The sequence below is a fragment of the Camelus dromedarius genome, chromosome 7 (genome assembly GCF_036321535.1).
Source record: "Camelus dromedarius isolate mCamDro1 chromosome 7, mCamDro1.pat, whole genome shotgun sequence".
In the NCBI taxonomy this organism is placed as follows: Eukaryota; Metazoa; Chordata; class Mammalia; order Artiodactyla; family Camelidae; genus Camelus; species Camelus dromedarius.
Window position 1 is genome coordinate 12,178,494 of NC_087442.1, and position 19,251 is coordinate 12,197,744.

Below are 19,251 nucleotides of genomic sequence, written 5' to 3' on the forward strand. Positions count from 1 at the left end.
TCTACAGTTTATCACAAATTACTTTAAACGTGTGATAAGGGCATAAGTATTACCATGTTTACAGTAGAAGAGAATAGTGAGAGTAGTCAATATGTAATCAAGAAAGTGGGATTTAAACTGGACCTTTAAGAATTCAAGCATCTGAATAAACCCAGAGAATAAAAGCACAGTGATTGGAGATGGAAAGGAGAGAGGGAAGGATAGAGACAGCGTAAATAAAGGAAATGGGGATGGTAGGTTTGGGAGACAGTGAAGAAACAGTAATCAAAGTCTAGAAATATCAGATTATCGAGAGTCTTGGAATTCAGGCTGAAATTTAAATTTTGCATAAAAGGGAAAAAAAGAATTATGGGTTTTTGAGCATGGGACTAACCTGGTGAAAATGGTTTTAAAGAAAGAATCCCTAGTAGTGATATTCAGATGGATTGAGAGATATCTAGAGTGCTGTTGGTAGTGAAGACAGTGAGAGGCAATGTGAAGACTTGAACTGGAGTGGTAGCAACATGGAGAAGGGATGGATGTTCATAAGTGTAAAAGGAAAAAACTAGTATTATTAATCAGTTTTGGAGGATAAAGAGAGAATTGACTTTAAAGGTGATGCAAAGGCATCATATATTCAGGCTTCATAGTGGAGTAGGGAAGATGGTGAGTTTAGTAGATACTAGTTTGTTTTGGAGCATTTCTTACACAAATCTGCTTAACTGTTTCCCTACTAGATTTGAGGCCCCTTAAATTATGCTATCTCTGTAACTGGTTAAAAAAAAAAAAAGCCCCCACATGGCATTCTGTTCTAGAATATCCCAGAGATAATTAGTTAAAACCAGGAATATTTATTGTCAATTTCAACCCTACTTCTTTCCACTGTTCACAAGATAATGCTGTTTCTTCTAGATAAAACAGTAAGTTGAACCTCCCAATAGATCTGTAATTTTTACCACGTCAACCTTTCTAAAGGTCTCAAAGGCTAGAAAATTTAGCAAAAGACTTTTGCATTAAGGAGTAGATTTATCTATTTTGGAACACTGAAAATGCTACCACTGTGTTCTTTCGTCAGGCTGTGAGAGTTGTTCACTCTGGTGGAGTCATTCCGTTCCTGCTGTCTCTTGTCATTAGTTATATGCACCTGTATATTTCCTAGAAGATCAAATCAAAGTGTTGTCATTGTTCATTTTGATTTTTCATTAATCTTTTGGCTATCACATTTACCTCTGACAGGTTCTAATAGACCACGAGGCCTTTCTAATGGCAGGTCCTAGTTCTGTGAGCAGAGTTACAGATCACCATAATGAGATCAGTTTGGCCTCTCTGAAGGTTTATAATGGTAATGATTTAGGACATTTGCCTTCCAGTGAAGGAATGCTATCTTAAAATTAAGAAACTATTTGCCTATGCCACGAGTATTTTATTCATAACTAAACTGAAGTACATTCTGGTCTTGAGCAAATGATAAGAAAGATGTTCAAACTTTTGCTTTCTGGATGCTTTTATATCACAAGTATATATGCATGCCTGTGAAAAGATAGAAGCCAGTCCTGTTCTTTATTGATACTCCTTTGCATTTTATTAATAGTTCTGATAACAATTATAACTGATACCAGGACTATTAATTATTATCATTGTTTCATGATATATATGTACACATATATGACATGTCACATATAATAATGGATGTAACCAAGACATATCACGTATAGTAATGATGTGGAGAATGATACGTTGCCCAGTTTTGAATAGAGTTAAAGGTACCACCTTTTCTACTTTTTACAAATGCTATGGAATATATAAATTTATGAAAAGTCAGTGTTTTAAAATGTGTGTATTGCTGAAACAGAGGTAGTCACACTGCTTCAAAATTTTTAATATTCTAGATTAAAAATGAGATCTAAACTAACTGGTAATTTGCTGAAGGGTGTTAGAGGTGAAATTCTTTTTATTTCTAATTTGCTACTGCTTTAAGGAGGTTTGCAACAAGGTAGGTAGAGAGCCAGTTTACTGACTGCCAACATACTTCACAAGGTATAACTTGCCTAGGTCCCAGTTAAGATGTCCCACTATGGAAACTCATTTTGACCAATTCCTAGAAATGATGAGAGTTAGAAATATACTTGTTTACAGTAATCAAAATCAGAAAAGACTAAATCAGAATGCCGGGTACTTCATGTCAGTGAGAAATACCTGCCTGTATAGATCAGACTTCTTGTGTTGGATGAATCAGTACTCCCTCTGCTTTGGAAGATATTTATGAGAAACCAAATTATAATCCAAAGATTGTTTTTGAATTACATAATTCAGATGTTTAATGACATTAGGCTATAATAACTTGAAGTGTTTTCCAAAATGATACTATATTTGCCCTCACGATTAGATAAATTGACTTTGTGGACCAATGCCAACTGCCAAATATAGCCTTTCTGATTTTTATGTAATAGGCAGATTTCCTTACTTTCTAATATATCCATTTTCTTTAGATTTGATAATAAAATTTATTAGATTAAATCCAGGTTTTTGTTTTTTCCTAGTTAAAGACTTCACATACTTATTTCTGATTTGTTATGTACTACATGTTGCCTTCATAATCTTAATTCAGTAAGTTTCAAGAATGGCTTGCTCTCCCTATACCAGATCATTTATATTAATTAGACTACCCTATACAGTTGTAGTTAATTTAGGCTTTTCCTACTTTTAAGTCCTAACTTAAAGTAGTAGTATGTTGTTGCATTGAAACTTTAAATCAGCCTCTAAGTAGTTTTTAAAAGTGCACTTTTCAAAACTATTTAAAAAGCTAATATTAATATTGTCATTTTTACATTCTTTTACCTGCTCCTAAAACCCCTTAGCAAAAGGTGTATGATGATTGTCTAAAGCAAAAATAAAGACAGCTCTATCACAAACTCAAGGTTTCTTAATAATCAGAATAGAAAGACCAGTGGGGCATGCTAATTTTCCTAAAGGTTGGTTCCATCAGTCTTACCTGTAATTCTCATTGGGCTGATACCAGTTTTTTAAAGTGCATAATATTTTATTATTTTTATTTCAATTCTTAGTAGATTCATTTAGTTAATATGAACAGATAAAGTCAGATTTGTTTTCCCTACACTTAATACTGTGTTTCAAAGAAGTAAAATTTATTAGCTGGTATGGTTCAGATTCTGTTAACATATTTTATTGCAAAGCTTTTTGTCACTTTTTGGCTTCTTTGGCTCCTTCAACCTTTAGTCCTCTTCTACTATATTTTCTTCCCATTCCTCTCTAAATCCTCTCCCCTCATAAAAATGTCTTTTTATCCCCTCTACATTGTCCTTCTGGCTGTCTTTTTAACCATTAAATAATACTGATTAGTTACAGAATTTGCATATGATGAAGTGGAATGATAGCCAGTCTCTGAAGAGAGGCTGTTAACACTGAGTCATTCATTGGTCCTAATGGAGCTCACTGGGACAGTCATACCTCATCTATCAAGTGATACTCACTTCTCATCTCTCTTGGATATTCCTTCTGAGGGGCAGAGACTCCTCACAGATGTTTACAGTCTAGTCTCAAAACTTCATAATGTACTCCATGAGTCCCACATTCATTCTGGGGGCGGTGAGAGATCATAGACTTTATTTATCTACAGTACCAGAATAGGTCACTCTGTCCCCTGTTTTGATAGTTTCGTCAAAAGCTGTTTTTACAGATACGTGCTTTAATGGTTAATGTATTATTCCCCTGTGTCTCTTGTATCAGTTATTGGGCATGGTAAAAATTTCAAAATGAGGGAGACACTGTCAGGATCATCTATTTGGAAATGATCTTTTGCCGTTATTGTTCAGGATTTTAATTCAACTCTTGTGTAAAGCATAACTTTCAGGTCCTTAAATATGCATGTATTATTTTTTAAATATTTATAATTTCCTAATACTTTGCATAAAAATTTCATTTTAGTAACTTCAACTATCAAGAAATGACAAGGGTAGGAAAAAAATGGCAGACATTGTTCAGTCAGTCCCTACCTAGAGCATTTTTATGTAACCTTAAAGGACAAGAGTTCCTTCCGCTGATTAACCACAGGTAATTTCTAGCCATTTGTGGATTTCTCTGGAGTTTTCTGGATAAAAATCAGTGTTCTTATCATTGATACTCCCTGGAGGGTCTGCTTGAGCAAAGCAGCTTTGTCAGTATTAGGTACAAGCCTAGAATAGTTTTTTAAGGTAGTAATTTTAAAAGCCATTACTGCTAGATTTTTAATGCTTTATTTTAAAGTTTTTTTGAGAATATAAAAGCAGGAAAATCTTTGTATCATCCGATTTTCCGTGCTGTTATCTCTGTAAAGTTGCTCTGAATCTTATGTTTCAATCACTTAATTTTTCCAGGCCCCCAATTCTCACCAGTCCGTCTCCTTCAAAATCCATTCCAATTCCACAGCCTTTCCGACCAGCAGATGAAGATCATCGAAATCAGTTTGGACAACGAGACCGGTCCTCGTCAGCTCCAAATGTGCATATAAACACAATAGAACCCGTCAATATTGATGTAAGTATCCAGCATTGTTGAACTAAAAAAATTCAACTGTATTTTTAAATTTTTCTGCTACACTTATAATATAGATCAGAAATGTATCATCTTTCATTTATCACAGTTATTATGAGTGATAGACTTTTAATGAAATACAGAAAGGCCTTGTCATCTTCGCTAATGGCATTAAATATTCAACTGGTTCCAAATTACAGAGTTATTCTCATTTTTTTTTCTATGACACCATCTCTGTAAAAGTCTTAACTTCATGTATTTAACAGGTAATCCACTTGACCATTTTATGTTAACGAATACACTTGCAAGCTTCCTATTTAGATCAATTTGAAATCTTTACCTAAATTTTTAAAAGATCAACTTTGAATAACCCTTAATGACTAATCATTACTTTATGTACTTAACATGCAAATCTGCCTTTAACCTTCTTTACTTTCTTGAGTATATTATTATATTCCATTTCTGTACACATCTTGAATTTTGGTATATTCTTTTATGTAAAGTTTATCACTGAGTTTTAATCATTTTTTTTAAATGGATCTTCTCTGGTCATTATTATATATTGTAATCTCACTTCTTCAGTTATTTTAGCCTCCTTCTGGCTGGTCACTCTTGAATTTTTTTACTTTCCCAGTTTATCTTACACACTGTAAGTTGGCTCATGTATGTTAGTATCACTTCTGCAATTAGATATTAACTTCTAGACAGCAGAAACCATCCCTAATATAGTTCCCTAACATAGGAATTATGTTAGGTGTTAGTTAGCACCTAACATAATAGGTCATCAAAAAATATTTGTATCAGTGAAAGGGTTAGAAGATAAAGCAGAGGAAATTTCCCATAATGTAGACCAAGGGTCAACAGACTCTTTCTTAAAGGGCCACACCACATAGTAAGTTTTCTAGGCTTGTGGATCTTATGATCTCTAATGACAACTGTTTAACTCTGCTGTAATGTGAAAAGTCATAAATAATACATTTTAATTAAATAGGTATGGCTTTATTTCAGTAAAACTTTAGTAAAATAGGTGGCCAGCCCACTGTATTTTGACAGTCCCTGATATAGACAAAAGAGAAGAAGGAGATGCGAAGAAAGATGAAATACACAGGATCAATCCAAAAGGACTGATTCATTTAGCTACATCATCATGGTAACTGAGTTACTGAAGACGATAAAGAGCCTTTGCTATCTGATGTGATGTGGTGGGATCTTGATCTTGGACTTAGGTGTCACTTTTCCCAGAGTTTGTACTTCAGAATAAAAAAGTGTGAGTTATCTTTTATCTCTGTCTGTAATAAGTAGCAAAACAGAAAATCCATCCAGTTTGTTTGCCTTGGAAAGTAATTACATTTAAAAAGGAATTTGAAACTGTTTACCCCTGTAAGCAAGATACAGAAGTTACTGAAGTGGTCACTTGTCTCTTAGAGGACTAAAGTTGTTCTCATTTTACAGGCATTCCTTATGTGAGTCCTCCTCATAAGGTTGAGTAAAGAAGCAAAAATTGTCCTAACAGGAAAATATTCACTAATTAACGGACTACTTTAATATTAGTCCCTACTCTAACATCCTTCCCAATTTAATAACAGCTTACATTCCAGCCCCTTTCCGTCAGTACCCAAGATTTCAATGAAAACACTGATTGCCAGACTGATTTTAAAAAAAAGGTTTTAAGGATTTTAGGGAGACGATGAATAGTGACTTCGGAGAACTACTCAAATCTTACAAAGCCATTGAGAAATAAGGATACAGCAGAATTAAATTAGTTCAGCTAACAGTAAAAGAAAACCTATAAAGATGACAATATATTAGGCTCTTCAAATGAAAATGATTTAAATATTAAAGGATTGATGGAGGCCTTTGAAGGAATTAATGAAGTCCTTTAAAATTTTTATAAAAATGACTGTGATGTAAAAGTTGACTATGGAATTAAGAATTTCAGTTTGTGCTATTGTAAGTTTAGTATTATAACCAATAAAAACTTGATTCTTTCTGTGTTAATTTAAGAATTATCATATTGTTGAAAGTATAACTTAAAATTTTTTGAATGTAAGAGAAAATAAACTTTTTATAAATCTTAATTTCATTTTTCAGGATACATTCCCAAATCAGACTTTCTTCCCACTTGTTACTAGGAAGGTTTTTTCCTCTTATTTTATTCCTCTTATTTTACATTTAAAGTAACCTCCTAATACCAGTTTTTCTCAACTAATGAGGTCTTCTATCTAGCTAGACCTGAATACAAAAGAAAAAAAAAGTAGGAAAGGGAAATATGGGAATAAGGAGATTGTGAAATAAGAAATCAAATCTTATTTCTAGGCTAGATCTATTGTCAGTATTTTCAAAATTGTAACCTTCATACTTACTTTCAAAACTAACATTTTTTTAGATTTTTTTCCTTTATGTGTTAGTGTTACTATTGTTCTCCTATTCTCTTAGCCTTGAACGTTTGAAGTGTCATTTTTATATCTTGCTTTTTCATCCTCCCCATAACCTAACTGGCATAAGGTATCACCTTTCCTTTTGATATGCATCTCAAATTTGTTATTACTGCCACCATTTGGGCCATATTTCTTCACTTGAACTACTTATTACATTGATCTCCGAAACAGATTTCACGCCACTGATTTTCTTCTATCCATTTCCGTTCTTTCTTACTCCTGTCAGAATAATTTTTTTTTACAACACCTCTGTCATCATCTATTCCTTTGCTCTAAAACTTTCATCTGCTTCTCATTGATTATAAGATAAAATACAAACCTTTTAACATTTCATTTGGTTTCAATCACTTCATTAAATTTCAGTCATTATTATTTATTATTCCAGTAAACCAGATTTAATGTTTACTTGGATAGGCACTATGTCAGAACAGGGAATTAAGATGAATTAATTAGCACAGTCTTTGCCCTCAAGAAGGTCACAATCTAATGGATGAATCAGACATATAAATAAACACAAAAATATATAGTATAGTTTATAGAAGGGAGAGATAAACTCTAATGGTTGGATCTAGTAATATTTAAAAGAGAAGGGGCACATTTAAGCCAAAGTGTGTAGAAGATGAATATGAATAAGTAGGTGTTTATTAAGTACACCAGGTGGGAGTTTTAAGAAGGAAAATCATTTGTTAAGGAAATGGTATGTGCATAAGTATGGAAGTACCTTTATGTGGGATGTAATTAACAGTTAATATTATAGGAGATTAGGGTTTAGGAAATGGATGGGAAATGGTAGAAGATGAAACTAAGTAAGGAGAGTACACACTGAGGTCTCTATCATAGTTGGTAGCATGGGAGCTAATAAACTTTGAATGGGAGAAAAAGTGATCAGCTCTATTTTAGAAAAATCTTTTGAATTAGAGATTTGATAGGCAAAATTGTTAGGATTGATACTGAAAATGGCTACTATTAATAAATGCTTACTATGTGCTAGGTACTATACTAAGTACTTTACATAAATTTTCTCATTCCGTCCGCATAAACACTCATGAGTTAAGTACTATTATTGTCCTTATTTTATTGTTAAGAAAATTAGATTTAGAGAGATTAAGAAACTTACCCCAGATCACACAGTTGATAAATGATTGAAATGGAGGAGAGTCTGGCCTGCCTTTCTTATATTTAACCACTGTTCTGTGTAGCAGTGGGGGAAAGAAGGAAAAAGAACAGAGGTAGAAGATAATGCCTAGATTTCTCTGGCGTAGGTGAACAGATAGTATTTATTCCATTCAATAAAATAGGAAATACCAAATGAGGAAGAACAGGTTTGTAGAAATGAAAATGGTAACTTTTATTTTAGACATACTAACTTTAAGATGTCTGTGGAACTTTTACTGGTTTAGAAGTCCAATAGCAGCTGAAACAGGGACCTTGAATAGAGGTACGGATTTAGGAATAATCAACATATTTGAGTCAGTTTTCATGTGTGTGTATATCTTTCTTCCACTTAGTTTATAATATGCTCTTAAGAACACAAAGTTAGTGAGACCACCAGGATATTATATTTATTGATAGTCACACAGCCCTGAATATTTAGTACTGTATTTGCAGATATGAGTATTTGTTGCTTATTCTGTAGAAAATGTTAAAGACTTTATGTCATACATTGAACATGACAGAAATACATCTGTAAAGAATTTACTCTTTGTTTGAACCTATAAACAAAAAGCTGCCTATTTGCAAAGTGCCTTTGAACCTGTTGAGACATTTGGGGCCATTCAATCCTTCATATTTAAGTTATATTGGGTAAACTAAGTTCTGTCTGTTAGGATCCAAATTGCATTGCATTGCCAGTAGACTCCTCCTCCGCTGCCCCACCCCACATTGTCTATTTTGAAAAGCTATATTTTAATAGTAAAGACAAATTTTTAGCAAAACCCTATTTGAGCTATTTTTCTTTTTTTCACTTCTAGTGTGTCCTTACACATCTGTTTTTATGATTGTATCAGTGTACATTTAATTTTATATTCTTTTTAAAATTATACTGTAAACATGTTTCATGACTTGAGCTTCATAATTATTATAGTAGCTGCATAATACTTACTAAATTGATACATCATAATTTGCTTAACCAGTATGTCTATATGCCTATAGTAGGGAAATAATTATTACTGATTTTTTAGTATGATGGACAATGTTGCACTAAACGTCTTTGTGCATTACGTTTTTTCTTCTGAATTATTTCCTTAGGAAAAATTCCCAGAACTAGAATTACAAGATCAAAGGGTATGAACATTTTATGGCTCTTAATATGTGCCAGTAGAATTTTTTTTTTTTTAAGAACTGATGCAGCCATTGGTTTTGAATGGCCTTAAATGGATTTCAGCATTTGATCAGGACTAATAATCCCTTCAGTCTAAGGTTAGGTTGGCAAGTGCTTTAAATTTTTTATTTTATCATGTTCACTAACTAATTCCATATTCTTTGTTTTGTGATGTAATTTATAGCCCAGATATTATTTTCACGTTAACCTTTCTGTTAATGCTTGGTGGAAAACAAAATGTTGTTATTACTTTCTTACCATATGCTTTGAATAAATATACATTACTGTTTATTTGTAGGACTTGATTAGAGACCAAGGGTTTCGTAGTGATGGAGGTAAGTAGTGATCTCAATTTAAAAAAAGAACGCAGGGAAAAGTGCAATTGCTTTGCTGCTTGTCTCCTTTATATTTGCTTCTTTCATGAAACACAGACACAGAGAAAAATGTGTAGAGAAGAACCAAAAATTTTTGCTTTTTTTTTTTAGTATTTATCATTTATCTCTAATAAAATTTTAACTGATCCATAACCAGAGAAAAAGAGAGGGCATAAAAGGGAGTCTTAAATGTACTATCTGCAGTTTTTAAATGTTATCAAGGAGTGATCCTTGCCACTTTATTCTTAACCATCTACAAAACTGATGATGCTAAATTTCCTTTGGGAGCCTCCACTAATAGTTAAAGATTGAGCTTTCAATCAGTTAAAACTTGACTTTTTTAATCATTCTTGGGGAGAATACCTGGGATTGCCTGCCACAAGCTATCAGTTTGTAAGAATTATCAACCACTTCCCTTCAGCTTTCTAGAAGGCTTTGGAATATATGTTGTATAGCATAGACCCCTAAATGGAAAAGTCTAGTTGCCCTTTTACTAGTCCAGGAAATAAAATAAGGAAATAAATTGAATTGAGATTTCTTAAAGAATTTTCATCAGATACTCTAGTACCCAGTGAAAATTGGGGGCATAACAGAACATTATTTTAGAAAATACTTTTAAAATAAGAATTCACCCCTATGTAATGTTTCTAAGAGATGGTATTTGAAACTATCTTGAAGTTTTCTTCCAAGTGATCCTTTATGCTTACCTCTTCAGCTGTCTCCTATTTAATAAGGAAGTCCTGCATGACTGGCTTATCTTGTTTAGAGTTGGTCTCTTCACTGTGACCTGAAGCCTAGATTCAAAGATATTTTATATTGAATAAGCATTGTCTAAACCATGTTTTATTGTTTCTGTATTCCCATGAACCTACCAAAATAATAACACTACATTATATACTCTAGACTTAGTAGTTACTAAAGCACATAGTCTTTTTTTCCTGTTTGTTATTCCATGAACCCACCAATTAATGTTGCTGCCAGTCTGACTTTCATATGTCTTAATAGCTGTGGCTTTTGATAATTTTGCCCAGTACATCCAGCATTTAAATGTTGTCATCATGTTAGCATCACAGAGTTAACTTAGTCATAAAAACTGCCTGCTTAGTACCGAAAAATCAAATGGCATTTCTTGTCCTTTTTATGAGTCACTTTTCAAAAAATTATTGGGATTTTATGATAATAAGCAGATTTTTTTAAACATCCAGAATTATTTTATGAAGCAGGCTTCAACTCATCTTATTTATTCCCCATGACTTCTTTCATTTCTTCTGTGTGTCTGTCTTCCTGTGTTTGCCTGCCCCTCTCTTTCTCTTCTAACAGCCCCTTTGAACCAGCTGATGCGCTGTCTTCGGAAATACCAATCCCGGACTCCCAGTCCCCTCCTACATTCTGTCCCCAGTGAAATAGTGTTTGATTTTGAGCCTGGCCCAGTGTTCAGAGGTAGTTGGGCTCTTCTTTCTTGTTTTCACCCAAAGCAAACTAAATATAAACTACAGATACTGTTTGTGCCTCACCCTCACAGTGTGTGTTTGTAAGTGTGAAAGTTTTCAGTACTGAATTTCTGCTTGGCCTGGCTGGAATGCTGAATGTGCTTCTCACACATACTCACTACCACAGCTTCCTGTATGCTGTCTGTCATAAATTTGTAAAAGCAAGAAAATTCTGAGCTGAGATTTCCATCTTGTTTTTTGTTATGTTACTTAGTTTTTGATCTTAATAACTTCTTAAACTCAGTGGGCGGTAGTAAATAATGTAGGGAGGGGGCTCTTTGCAAGTTGAATTTCTTTTATTTTAATCCATTTAGATGATAACCTTGATGACTATTAAATATTTGTTATCTTTTTTTGTTTTTTTTTTTTAAATGGAAATCCCTGTTAAGAGTTTTTACTAGATTTTTGGCTTTATTTTCTGTAATATGGGTTTTGTTTTTGTTTTTTTTTTGGAAAAAGAGGATGTGTATATTTTATATCAAAGGTAGGAAACTTTAAAGAAGATTTGTAATACATTTGGGATATTTTTACCGTACTTAAGAAATTTTAGGATTGATTCTTTCACTTATGCCATCATGAGGAAAAAGCAGTGTAATTTCACTCTCCCATTTTATCTTGACATACTTTAATTAGTGGTTAGAATGATTTTTAAAAATTTAAGTCAAAATTTAGATGGGTGTCTTGCTATAGATATAAATAAAGATATTTTAAAAGAATTATATTTACTGGCTTTTGCTAGTTAGTGTCTGTTACTTATTCTAAATGTAGTGGTGGTGTTTCAGATTTTTGCTCTCTCAGCCCAAGTCTTCCTCAGAAAATCCATGAAATGGGCTAGAAGTCACAGAGTACTGAGTAGTGTGATTAAAGTAAATAATACAATACAGCACTGAGTAGATCAGACTGTGAAGCATTGGGTAAGCAGTTAAGGATTTATAATATTGAAAATTATCAGTGGAAGGCAGAATATGGATTGTGCTCTAGTAATAGATATTCCAGATACCATTTTCTTGTGGAAAATTGTATATGAGATATGGAAATTCCACATGATGACATATATTATGTAGTAATGATTAAATTTCTATACAGTTTTAACATTTAAATGTTGCCATGAGTATCCTGATCCATGTTCTTTGAAAGATAGTGACTTTTTAACTAGAGAATAGTTGTCTACTTAAAAAAAATTCTCTTAGTCTTTTTTGTTCTATATATGCAAATATTACCTGACATCTCTGTCCTGCTTAGCTATACTCAAAACCCAAGAGGAGTCATTGCCCTAAACCCCTCTGAACCAGGTCTGTACATGAATTAGGATTTTAGCTCAGTCAGCATTTGGAAAAGTATCCATTAGAAAGGTGGCGCAACCCTGCCAGCTGAACCCACTTTCAAAGAATGTGATAAAATATTTCCATTGTAGTAACTTGGCTGAGAGGCCATAGCACTTTACTCTTGCTCATAAAGGCAAAGACTTTTCAGAAAGTCTTGAGAAACCTGCTTGGCTTTGTTAACATTAACTTTGTTATGCAGGTAGAAGTTATCTTTGTTTAGCAGAATATGCCTCCAGGAACCAGTGAAACTGTATCACTCTTAAATAATACAGTGTGTAGTGTAGGATTTTTTTACTTTAGTGGCTAATATGAAACAGCTAGGTAATGCCAACATTAAGGCAGCTATTAGACTATGATTCCATTTGGGGAATTTCCATCTTTTTTTGTATTAATTGGCTGTTAAAGTATTTTTTATATTGGCTTTTAAGTTAATTTTGCTTTATGTTTTTTTAATCAGAGAAACAAAAGCTTGGGAATACTTTTTAGTTTATCTCTCATTTTTGAAAGATTGTTTTTCTCCTAGACTTTGCACCAATAAGCAAAGTATATATTTGTAATCAGATGTTTTAAAGGTCATTAAATTGACCAGAAAACTAAAAGAAATTACAGTTTTATAATTTATATATTTGGTATTGATAAAATACTGATATATTTATAATATGACCACCCAATGAGGCCCCTTATTTACCTGTCCTTTCCAAATGATCTATATTTGAACATATAGTGCATTTTTAAAATAAATCTAAATCTCCCTCCACCCTCTGCCCCCAGTAAACTAACATGCTTCATCCTCCTTTAATAGATATATTTTTCCTTTCACTAACTTAGGATCCACCACAGGTTTGTCTGCCACACCCCCTGCCTCATTACCTGGCTCACTCACTAATGTGAAAGCATTACAGAAATCTCCAGGACCTCAGCGAGAAAGGAAATCATCTTCATCCTCAGAAGACAGAAATCGAATGGTGAGAGTATATGGCATCTTTTTCCTCTAAGTTATTCCTTCTTAGAAGTCATAGCCAAAGGTAATTTGCCTTTTAGATATAAGATATATGGCGACATATGATATGTCCATATATGACACAGAATTCCCATAGTCAAATAAATTTAAGAGCTGATCGTTTTTTGCCTAAAGCATATTCCCACAACACTGATTTTTGCTCTCAACTCTAATACTATTAAGTAAAATGCAGTTTTGAAAGTGTAAGAATAGTGTTCTGCTTCTAAACTATGAAAAGAGAAAGTATTTTAGGAGGCATGATTAGGCATATATATTCTAAGGAGCTGGTCTGAAATTCAAATATCTACCAAAGGACATTCTTCTCTATTGAAAAACTAACTTCTGCTGCAAAATAAATCTATATTAAAAACTAATCACTTTAGCGATGGTACATTAATAGTGAATGTTGGATAGGTGGATCATACCAAAGTGATTATTTATGTTGATACATTTTTTTGAGAGACTGGGTCAGATAAGATATATGAGGAAATTTAGCACTGATTGGGAGAGAGTAATTAGATTATCAACATTTACATAATATGTTAGCTTAAATTTTTGGCCTTTGGAGCCAAAACTAGTCACAAATGTATATAGTACTTATCTTGCCCCTAGTAGTCTTCCAAATGATAAGAAGCTGTTTTATTTTATTGGTTTTAATAATATACGTTTCTGCTCATACCTGGTAAATAATTATTTTTTAAGAAGTTGTTTGCATCCTAATACTGACTTAAGTCTTAAACTTAAGTTCTACATTGTAAGAATCATACTTCTCCATTATTCTTCAGATTTTTTCCCCTCTAAGATCTTTTTCCCTTCCTAACTTACATCCCTTTCAGGCATAGGGGAATGTGCTTAGTGTGAAACAAGATTTTCCTTTTTTTGTTTGCTTTGACTTGACTTTTGCACTATTTTTATCAAGAAAACACTTGGTAGACGGGATTCAAGTGACGATTGGGAGATTCCTGATGGGCAGATCACGGTGGGACAAAGAATTGGATCCGGGTCGTTTGGGACAGTCTACAAGGGAAAGTGGCATGGTATGTATACAATAAAGTGACCTTGTCACAAATTATAATAATAATATGTGTTAAACAACTTATATAAAAAAAAAATCAAAGAGAGTATTCACTGTTTGCATCATTAAGCTATTTTTGATCAGATGCAAGAGTCTTCCAAAGGTTTATAACAAAAATTATGGGAAATAGGAATTGGATTCACAACAGCCAGAAGTCCTATCATTATACTATGGTAATAGTTTTTAAAGATGATGATCCTCCAGGTGAGCTAATCCCCCCCAATGTTTTTCTTTTATAAGTTGTTCTCCTGGTAGTTTTATTTGTATTATAAACCCCAAGTAAACATATTGAAAGAGTACTTACCAAAGGAAGAAATGGCCAGTAAACATAAAATATGTTCAGCCTCACTAGTTATCAAGGAATTGCAAATTCAAAAAATGGAAATCATTATTTGCCTCTCAAATGGACAAAGATTTTTGTTTTAATTTATCATAATTTAGAGTTGAGATTATAATGCTGCTGGTGAGAAAATAAATTGCTACAATTTTTCTGGAGGATAATTTGGCAATATGTATATAGAGCCAATAATTCCATTTGTAGAACTTTACAATGAGGAAGTAATTGAACAGGAACAAATAGATGTGTGTGCAAGTATATTCATTAGAGATTTAATATTAATGAAAAATGAAAATAAACAAGTGCTTGTTAGGGTTAGATAAATAAATTGATAACCTCCATATATGATTATATAGACATTAAAGTGGAGTGGTAGACCTTTATTTATTGATATGGAAAGGAGTCCGCAGTATATTTAATAAAGCAACATGTATAGTATCCCATATTATGGTGCTGCATGGAAATAAATGACATAATTTTTTAAATAACCATCGATATTTTAGTACATATCTTTCTAGGTTATCTTTTATTTATAAATATTCACAGTGCATGCATATAAAAGTCTAGTAGGATGTATGTACATCAATATGTTAACAGTGGTCATTTCTGACCATTGATTATTCTGACATGATTATGGAAGATTTTAATTTTTTTCTTTATGCTTTCAGAATGTTCAATTTTTGAATTTTAAGTTTGAGTTTTTTTGCTATGAGTACTTTATTTGATAATCAGGAAAATCAATAAATTAGTTTAATTATATTGAAATACAACATAGCATGTAAAAAAGTGCACTTAAGTGTACAAGTAGCTAAAAGCTCACAAGCCAACACAACTGTTCAATAAAAAGAGCATTACCAGCACTCTAGAAGTCCTCTTCATGTCCCCGACCCCTATGGATATTTGACCTAAACAGAAGTAATGTTGTCTGGCCTTCTTGTCTGGCCCTTTTCTCAGTATTGTTCATAAGATTCATCTATATTATTGTATGTAGTTACGGGTTATCCATTCTCTACATAGTGTTCATTGGTGACTATAACATGATTTCTCTTTCTGTGTACTGTGTGATAAGCATTTGAATAGTTTCCAGTTTGGGGCTATCATGAATGCTACTGCTATGAATATTCTTAGTACATGTTGTTTGGTGAACATATGTGTCCGTGTTGGTTGGTATATACCTAGGAAAGAATTGTGGGGCCAGTAGTAGATACTGCCAACAGTGTTTGAAGTGGTTGTACCAATTTATACACCCTTTGGCGATGTGTAAGAGTTCTACTTGTTTCACCTAAAATTTTTTTTAATTTTAATAATTTTCCTAGCAAATGCAATAAATGATCCGTGGATTTTTAAAAAAGGTTAACTACTCTGGTAAAGAAGTATGCAGTTTTCTATTTCAGACAAGTTCCATTGGGCTTGTCATCTGCAGTTTTAACATTCAGTTAGTGAATGCATCTAATTTAATTTTGTTAAATAACCAGGAAAATATCTTAGGTATTTAATTGGTTAAATTAAATTTCCAGGGGGAAAATGAGATTGGCTATTTTTTTGGATTGGTATTTTGAAATACTAGTATAAGACTATTATTGTCAGTTTACTTTTTTTCCTCAGAAAATTAATGCAGTTTAGGAAGTTAAAGTATAATTGATTTGCATTTTATAATGGTATAAATTTAAGGCAATGATAATTAGTGAAAAATACCCCAGGGTTTTTTATATTTTTAAATCTAAAAAATTGGAATGACATTTGGAATGGCAATTACCTTTTAGGTGATGTGGCAGTGAAAATGTTGAATGTGACAGCACCCACACCTCAGCAGTTACAGGCCTTCAAAAATGAAGTAGGAGTACTCAGGTGAGCTTGTGTGAATCACATTTTCCAGAGAAGTTGTCTGCATCAACATGTGTTTTCCAGTAATAGCCACTGGTAGCTTTACAGATTTACTCAAAATGGAGAAGACAGAGTTTGTCTGAGTATATTTTGTCTTTAACCATACTCTTTTAAGTGGTAGGTGATCATAGGGTGAATTAATGGAAATACAATATTCTGATCATGAGAAGTAATACTTCTAATATTCCCAAAATGGAAATAATACTCTCAGAAACTTAGCATATCAGAAGACATTTAGAAATTGTATCAAGCCCTGGAACTTGAGGAACATTAACAAACTAGAGTATGTCCAGGCAAGGACAACTTTGGTGGTATGGGGGCGGGGGAGGAATTCTGAAACTATAACTTAGGGAGAAAATAGTCAAGGAACTGAGAATATTTGGGTCCATAGGAGGCTGTTATGTTCAAGAGGGTATAAACTTACTCTTTTATTCCAGAAAGCAGAACAGGGAAGCCAGTGGCAAAAGTTGTAGGAAAATGATTTTTTCTCAACCAAAAAAAATTTTAATAATAGAACCACTTTTTAAAAAAGAAAAAAGAATAGTGGTAACAGGGAACAGGCTGTGGTCTCATTGATGAGCTTACCGTAATTGAAGATATTTAAGCAACCTCTGGTTGTCTGTCTATGAGGTATATTAAAAAAGATATTTATGAAAATGATAGGATGTTAGTCTAGACAATTCCTAAAGTCTTACCTAAATTTATTATTTTGTTGCCTTTTTAAAACCTCTTTCTGATGACTTCTTACTGATAAGTAGACTGCTTTGGCCCTCTATTTAAAGATTTGTTAAAGTTTATCAACATTTTTTTACTATTTACTGTCACATTTTTTTTTACAGGAAAACTCGACATGTGAATATCCTACTCTTCATGGGTTATTCAACAAAGCCACAACTGGCTATTGTTACCCAGTGGTGTGAGGGCTCCAGCTTATATCATCATCTCCACATCATTGAGACCAAATTCGAGATGATCAAACTTATAGATATTGCACGGCAGACTGCACAGGGCATGGAGTAAGTTCCATTCTGTTAAATCTCTTGTAAATTACTTTTGAAGACCATTCAGAACATTTTAAAGGTTTTAGCTATTATTCTTTTGAATTGCATTTTTCAATTATTGTCCTGCAACATGTGGACTCTTTTAACTAATGGCTAGCAATATGATATTAAGAAATAAAATAGTCTGTCTAGTATAGTCTTCAAAACATATATCAAATATTTGATGTGCAAATATGCACATTTATGTTTAGCATGCCACAGTTTAACTAGGCAACAAAGGTTTAAAGGACAAAAATAGGCCCAAAAAAAAGCCACTAAAAAATTAAGTTATTGAAGTATATAAAATGATTGTTAGTTATCCTTTTAAGTTATTTTCTCCATGTGCCCATATTATCTGTTGCAAAAGATCATCTGCATGAAATAAAGTGAAAGTAAAGTAAAATGAAAATCTGCATTCTGATCCTTTTTGAGGTTTTCAAGTTGACTTTTTCATACCAGTGTATTTTGCTATGTAATTTAAAAGATACAAAAGTTACTTTATAAAATTTATCATAGGCCAAAACAGGAAACAGACTATGAAGGATAAATTTTGCATGCAAATACAAATAAATAGGTAAATTCAAAACATAAAATTAAATAAATTTTGAAAGCACTGAAATGAAAAATTTTAAATGAGTAAAATGTAAGTTTGTAAGCTCTATGGGTAGTTTAAAATATGCATGTATCTTAAATTAATTTAACATTTTATAATACATAAATGGCTTTCACATGCATGGATTATTATGTTATTTAATCTTTGTAATGTTATGAAGTAGATACTTATATTTTCTATTCACAGATAAGGGAAACTGAGGCTTCTAAGTGAGTTGTCTAAGGCTACACATTTAATAAGCAGAAGGAAAGGTGTTTAACTCAGAATTTTTGACTCCTAAACCTTTATTCTTTCCCCATAACCATCATACTACTTTTACATTATAAAATTAGAATAAAAAGGTAAAAGTGTGTATATGTACTAATACCTAGAACTCTGACTCAGGATCATTTATTGCAAATGAGTATAGAACCAAGACAAAGCCAGATCTAGCTCTTAAGTCTTTCTACTGTCCTACCTCTCTGTCTCAAAACTAGGCAATCTATATCTATAATTTAGATTGTTTACAAGTCTGTGTTCAGCCAGAATCCTTATTGCAGCACATTATTACCTCATTCAATAACATTTCCACTTATCCAGTAGACTTAAAACAGTCCCACCTTTCATATAAGTTAGAATCTGAATCTGTTTAAATCTGAAAGGTTATATTAAAATCTTGTGAAGAGTAAACCTTGGCCGGAATAGTATACATTACAGAGAAACAAAGCTTGTTCTGCTCACAACCCACCAGTCTCTTTACTGTTTCTTCAGCAGGCCTGGTTTGTCTTTCCTCAGGGCCTTTGTACTTGTTTTTTCTTTCTGGGATAAGTACTTATGTCACAAATAATCATAGAGTTTCTCCCTTGT

General features: G+C 32.8%; 1 protein-coding gene across 3 annotated transcripts in view; it reads left to right on the forward strand.

Moving 5' to 3' along the window:
* BRAF (B-Raf proto-oncogene, serine/threonine kinase) overlaps nucleotides 1-19,251 on the forward strand; it is a 140,410-nt gene that overhangs the window by 87,298 nt on the left and 33,861 nt on the right. For 2 of the 3 annotated variants that reach the window (XM_064487290.1, XM_031455493.2), the window contains 6 exons: nucleotides 4,353-4,512; nucleotides 9,566-9,602; nucleotides 13,285-13,421; nucleotides 14,376-14,493; nucleotides 16,632-16,716; nucleotides 17,592-17,768. In XM_064487290.1, the coding sequence (XP_064343360.1) occupies nucleotides 4,353-4,512; nucleotides 9,566-9,602; nucleotides 13,285-13,421; nucleotides 14,376-14,493; nucleotides 16,632-16,716; nucleotides 17,592-17,768 (714 nt within the window). Of the gene's footprint in view, nucleotides 1-4,352; nucleotides 4,513-9,565; nucleotides 9,603-10,961; nucleotides 11,082-13,284; nucleotides 13,422-14,375; nucleotides 14,494-16,631; nucleotides 16,717-17,591; nucleotides 17,769-19,251 lie in introns of all 3 variants that reach the window. The other variant, XM_031455495.2, reaches the window with a different exon arrangement.